Source organism: Borostomias antarcticus (assembly GCF_949987555.1).
Source record: "Borostomias antarcticus genome assembly, chromosome: 29".
Lineage (NCBI taxonomy): Eukaryota > Metazoa > Chordata > Actinopteri > Stomiiformes > Stomiidae > Borostomias > Borostomias antarcticus.
Genome location: NC_140262.1, coordinates 2,026,053 through 2,032,628, shown reverse-complemented (window position 1 = coordinate 2,032,628; position 6,576 = coordinate 2,026,053). Strand labels below are relative to the sequence as shown.

The 6,576-nt window shown below is 46.7% G+C and overlaps 1 protein-coding gene across 1 annotated transcript in view; it reads right to left on the bottom strand.

Annotated features, from left to right (window-relative positions):
- The window catches only part of glrx3 (glutaredoxin 3), a 9,658-nt gene extending 4,889 nt beyond the window's left edge, over positions 1–4,769 (bottom strand). Inside the window, exons 1-4 of the mRNA XM_084459702.1 lie at positions 4,683–4,769; positions 2,692–2,800; positions 1,467–1,541; positions 1–81 (exon numbers count right to left, since the gene is read on the bottom strand). The exon at positions 1–81 is cut by the window's left edge and continues 127 nt beyond it. Coding sequence (XP_084315828.1) covers positions 1–81; positions 1,467–1,541; positions 2,692–2,800; positions 4,683–4,759 — 342 coding nt within the window. The 5' untranslated portion in view covers positions 4,760–4,769. The remainder of the gene's footprint in view (positions 82–1,466; positions 1,542–2,691; positions 2,801–4,682) is intronic.
- Positions 4,770–6,576: the final 1,807 nt, after the last annotated feature.

Here is a 6,576-nt window from a genome sequence, read left to right as displayed (position 1 = left end):
CGCGCCCCCCGACAGGTGCTGCACCTTCTTCGTCAGCTCGGGGGCGTGAGCTCCGTCCAGTCTGTCGACCTTCTGGCCGCTCTGGCAGAGCCGAGAGGGACATGGCGACGTGAACGTGGGTGTGTTTGGTGAGTGTGTGGTCCGTGTGTGTATTCGGTGTGTGCGTGTGTTTGGTGAGTGTTTGGTCCGTGTGTGTATTCGGTGTGTGCGTGTGTTTGGTGAGTGTGTGGTCCGTGTGTGTATTCGGTGTGTGCGTGTGTTTGGTGAGTGTGTGGTCCGTGTGTGTGGGTGTGTTTGGTGAGTGTTTGGTCCGTGTGTGTATTCGGTGTGTGCGGTGTGTTTGGTGAGTGTGTGGTCCGTGTGTGTGTTCGGTGAGTGTTTGGTCCGTGTGTGTGTTCGGTGTGTGGGTGTGTTTGGTGAGTGTTTGGTCCGTGTGTGTGTTCGGTGTGTGGGTGTGTTTGGTGAGTGTGTGGTCCGTGTGTGTGTTCGGTGTGTGTGTGTTTGGTGAGTGTTTGGTCCGTGTGTGTGTTCGGTGTGTGGGTGTGTTTGGTGAGTGTTTGGTCCGTGTGTGTGTTCGGCGTGTGCGGTGTGTTTGGTGAGTGTTTGGTCCGTGTGTGTATTCGGTGTGTGGGTGTGTTTGGGGAGTGTGTGGTCCGTGTGTGTATTTAGTGTGTGGGTGTGTTTGGTGAGTGTGTGGTCCGTGTGTGTATTTAGTGTGTGGGTGTGTTTGGTGAGTGTTTGGTCCGTGTGTGTGTTCGGTGTGTGGGTGTGTTTGGTGAGTGTGTGGTCTGTGTGTGTATTCGGTGTGTGGGTGTGTTTGGTGAGTGTGTGGTCCGTGTGTGTGTTCGGCGTGTGGGTGTGTTTGGTGAGTGTTTGGTCCGTGTGTGTATTCGGTGTGTGCGTGTGTTTGGTGAGTGTGTGGCCCGTGTGTGTATTCGGTGTGTGGGTGTGTTTGGTGAGTGTGTGGTCCGTGTGTGTATTCGGTGTGTGGGTGTGTTTGGTGAGTGTGTGGTCCGTGTGTGTGTTCGGTGTGTGGGTGTGTTTGGTGAGTGTTTGGTCCGTGTGTGTGTTCGCTGTGTGGGTGTGTTTGGTGAGTGTTTGGTCCGTGTGTGTGTTCGGTGTGTGCGTGTGTTTGGTGAGTGTTTGGTCCGTGTGTGTGTTCGGTGTGTGCGTGTGTTTGGTGAGTGTGTGGTCCGTGTGTGTGTTCGGTGTGTGCGTGTGTTTGGTGAGTGTGTGGTCCGTGTGTGTGTTCGGTGTGTGGGTGTGTTTGGTGAGTGTGTGGTCCGTGTGTGTGTTCGGTGTGTGTGTGTTTGGTGAGTGTTTGGTCCGTGTGTGTGTTCGGTGTGTGGGTGTGTTTGGTGAGTGTGTGGTCCGTGTGTGTATTCGGCGTGTGTGTGTTTGGTGAGTGTTTGGTCCGTGTGTGTATTCGGCGTGTGCGGTGCAAGGTTTTATTTCCACACATGTACCTTAAAGAATAGGAAGGTGGGAACAGAGGCGATCTCATACTTCTCTGATATCTCTGGTACCGACTCCGCCTCCAACTAGGAGAGAGCGGGAAGGGAGAGAGAGAGGGGGAGAGAGGAAGAGAGATAGAGGTAGAGGGAGGGAGACAGAGAGAGAGGAGGAAAAGTAGAAGAGAACAGAGTAGAAATAAAAAAGAGGGCGAGTCAGTCAGTGTGAGTAGTCTGACTCACCGGATGTAGGTTTTGGGGATAAGCCTCGTCATTAGTCTATTACTGCCCAATCAGTGGCGGCGAAATCTGTCGTCCGCCCAATCAGATTCAATATAGACTACGATAAACAACAACTTGGCAACCGCTCGACGATTGTAACTTGTTTAAAGAAATATAATGTCCGTCCGTCACCCCCCACCTATCCCTGAATGGTAATGACTCCAACAGACCTTTCTCCAACACTGACACAGCGTAAAGGAAGTGTGTTGATAGGTCTGGTTATGCGAGACTAGTCAGTGAGTGACTGAAGATCCAAGCACTGTTGATGATTTTCCCTCAGTCTCTCTAGTCTCGCGATACCACACAATCGAAGGTCTCTCTACCTTCCGGACGTCTGAAGATCTCTAAGTTGAAATAGGCGGGTAACAGGATTACATCTACTGCTTTGTACTGGTTCAAACCTGAACTAACCAACGCCCTAAAGATTGAGATGTAGAGCAGGTGCATGTCCTCGGATATGGGTGCTCAGCTTCAGTCAAATACTTGTAGAAACAAGTACAAACAAACACACACCAGGTCGGTGGGGATAGCGGCACTCAAAAAAGAATAAAGGTGCAAGACTTTAGGCTCAGGTTACATTTTTTTAGTGGACTGACAAGTTTCGGCATTGTGCCTTTGATATGATGCTCTTGTGAAGGCACAATGCTGGAACACGTCAGCCCAACCTGCTGGTTTTTTTTCTATGCCCTAAAGACTTTGGATTGGTTCTGCAATGCAGTTATTTTTTTAAACTCACACATTTTGTCCACCGACTTTAAGTGACAAATTCTGAATGAAAGTCCTCAGTCTATAGTGGAGCAAAGCGTGTAGAGACTGACTGACTATCAGCCTCTGTAGCACTTCCAGCAGCAGAGTGAACATGACAGGTGAAGCATTTCATCGTATAAGATGGCCCCTGCTTTATGTATGTATGACAAATAAACCCCGTTGAACCTTACGATGTGGGTGTCTCTGTTACCTTGACAAAGGTGGTGTGAGTGTGTTCCTTCGCCAGCTCCGCCATCACCTCGTTCATCTGCCCACACTGAGGTGCCCATGATGCCTCAAAGTGCACCACTGACAGACCTCTGTTCACACAACACACACACACACAAAGAGATATTGCATTTGTATCGGGACTGTGGCATTACAGCATTAGGCTGGATCCAACCACCTGCATAACACTATACACAGCACCCAGCCCAATGTATGATCTCATTGTACTTAACCACCTTTATTAAGTAGAAGGAGGGTGTAACGTTACACGTAGGACTAACAGTGCCCTACAGTCAGCGGTGGCTTATTCAAGACAGATCAGCAACATGCCTGAGAGGATCACAGGGCAACACAGTATTCTCGCAGACCGCAGGCGATGGAGCACAAACCTTTTACTGGAATCTCACGTGCACTTGTCATGGTGGTGCACGAGTGCTACTCACAGCTAAGCATACTAGCTGAGTGTTGTAGATAGAGCTGTAGCTGGCTAGCTATACTACTATACTAGTTAGTATACTAGTATGTACAATACTGTTGGCCTAGCTGCCTAGCTAGCTTGATGAATGAGGACTTCAGTTTGGAAGGTTATACTAGGTAATGTTTCGTACTTAGAGACGACAGTTATATTATTCCAATAACCATGTCAGTTCTTAACATAATCATAACGTTTGTCGTTGGTGTTTCTCTTTTTGAAACTTCACCACGGTTGGTCATATATTTTAAATGTATGTATTTTAAAACAAGCCTGAAGACTTTTCTTTTTGCCACTGCTTTCTAAGAGGAGCTATGTTTATCAGTATACTGCACTGTAACTTTTATTCCTGTATTCTATTTGTCCTGCTTTTTGTTTTAAATGTCTATAATGACTTGCTTTTTGTTTTAATGCTTTTAATTTGTCCTGCCTTTTGTTTTAAATGTCTATAATGTCTTGCTTTTTGTTTTAATGCTTTTAATGTCTCATGTAAAGCACCTTGAATTGCCCTGTGGCTGAAATGTGCTATATAAATAAACTTGCCTTGCCTATATTAGCTTGCTAGCTAGCTAATTAACATTATTATACATAACGTTATAATGTTATGTAATTCGTGTTATGACTCATAGTATATACTAACGTTAGCTAGCTAGCATAACCTGGTACATCTCCTCCTCTTAGTTAGCTCCTCTAGCACTAGCATCTCCACCTAGCCCCATACTAACCAGCTATAGCACTAGCATCTCCACCTAGCCCCATACTAACCTGCTATAGCACTAGCATCTCCACCTAGCCCAATACTAACCTGCTATAGCACTAGCATCTCCACCTAGCCCAATACTAACCTGCTATAGCACTAGCATCTCCACCTAGCCTCACACTAACCTGCTATAGCACTAGCATCTCCACCTAGCCCAATACTAACCTGCTATAGCACTAGCATCTCCACCTAGCCCAATACTAACCTGCTATAGCACTAGCATCTCCACCTAGCCCCATACTAACCTGCTATAGCACTAGCATCTCCACCTAGCCCCATACTAACCTGCTATAGCACTAGCATCTCCACCTAGCCCAATACTAACCTGCTATAGCACTAGCATCTCCACCTAGCCCCATACTAACCTGCTATAGCACTAGCATCTCCACCTAGCCCAATACTAACCAGCTATAGCACTAGCATCTCCACCTAGCCTCATACTAACCAGCTATAGCACTAGCATCTCCACCTAGCCCAATACTAACCTGCTATAGCACTAGCATCTCCACCTAGCCCAATACTAACCTGCTATAGCACTAGCATCTCCACCTAGCCCCATACTAACCTGCTATAGCACTAGCATCTCCTCCTAGCTCAATACTAACCTGCTATAGCACTAGCATCTCCACCTAGCCCAATACTAACCAGCTATCGCGATATCTTACCTTACTTTCTGATGTGAAGCAGTTAACATTATAGTGAATTAATCATCTTTATCACAGCATGACATTCAACTACATACTTGCCAGCCTTTGATAGCAAATCTTCAAACTGCTGCGAAGATGTTGCCTCCACGAAGTTCGCCATGTTTCCAGGCATGTGTAGTCGATAGCCGACCTCACGTCTTCTGGATGAGCCAGACAGAACTAGTTCACCCCGATTTGACCGAGTGAATGGGCTCTTCATGGGGGGGATACTACTGTAAAACCTGGCAACCGGGTAGTAGTTTTTCAAACGTCTCTGTTATCAATGAGGAAGGACAAGGTCGTGCATTGGGAAGCACATCTACTGTAAATACATCTATCTATCTAGATACGCGTAATTAATGTGTGTATTATATACATTCGACATTTTGCAAACGTTTTTAATTTGGAATGAATTCTCTCTTGTTTAGCTTTACGTTTCTTGGGTCTAAAGCCAACTGGCTGGTTGTATATTTGAGTTTGCGAGCTACAGCTTGAATTATCTGCAACTCACTTTTGTAGCTAGAACTACTTAGATTTAAGACTTAATTCACTAAGGTTAGTTGGGAATAATGGACTGTATGAGTCCCCTTCAGAGGAAGAGACGGCTGGAAGGAGACCTGGGGAACTGGATCCACTGCCAGCCGGTAAATATCAAGCGGCTTTCCAGCCAACAGTGTTTCTGCTTCATAGAAACACTTTTGTTTTACAAAACTATTATACAAAAAACTAACTTTCTCTCTCTCACACACACACACACACACACACACACACACACACTCACACTCTCAAACACACACTTATTCACACATACTCTCTCTCTCATGTTTCTGCTTCATTGAACCACTTTTGTTTTCCAAAACTATTATTTACCAAAAACAAGTGTGCAGGTTTTTCGCTCTGTCAACTACCCACTTATCTAGATAAATCAATCACGTTATCGAGCAAAAACGATTGTGTATCTATTATTAATGTTTTTATTTTTATTGTTATAGTGTACAGCTAGATAGCCAATTCGTTTTGCGCATGCGCATTAGCAGCCAGTGTTTGTCCATCTAATCATCCAGCGTGTCGGTGTCCGGTGCTCTGCAGAAGCGCGCGTGCGGCGGGGTGACCGGTTGCGCGGTGGCGGACTGCCCTATGGACACATGGGACACCGGGGACACCGGGTCACCGCATCATGGAGCTCCCAACGGCCACGGCCCTCATCCAGACCCCCGCACGGTAGGCTGTATTAACTGGGCCCTTTATGTTTAGAGGGATAGGCTCTGTGCACCAGCTCCACTACTTCCTGAAAGTCACTTGGCTTCTTTATTTCCTGTCCTATATGATTGGATTAAGTGATTAATCAGGTGTGCGGCACACCCAGCGCACACCTGATTGATCACTTAATCCAATCATATTGGACAGGAAATAAAGAAGCCAAGTGACTTTCAGGAAGTAGTGAAGCTGGTGCACAGAGCCTATTCCTCCCAGCATGCCTCTTTCCAAGTCATCCAGGATATCCACCTCTTTCCCTGCGGTGCGCTCATGTCACCTCCCCCACCGAGCTATAGGACCATAGGATTGGTGTAAGCGTGAGCTCTTATGCTTTGAGATCCTGTTTAGTGGAGTGGACAAGGGGGAGAACTGGAGCACTGCGTGAGTAGTCTCTACGGACCGGTTTCCCGAACACAGACAAAGTCAGTCCGCCGCCTAAACAAAAACAAGTCATTAGTGGAGATATGTCATTGAGATGGCCTACAAGTTCTACACTTGTTTTAATGTCTCCGGGAAACCTAACCCACGGTTCGACCTCGTGACTCACTGCTCTCTACAGAGATGCTCTGGTTTAGATAAATCTTTCTGGGTCAAGGAAGGAAGGAGGGGAGGTACATGGGAAATCATTCTCTTGCACAGTCTTATCACAGCTGTTTTATGGCTGTTTTTGTCACTGTTGCCAGAGTCCAGGGG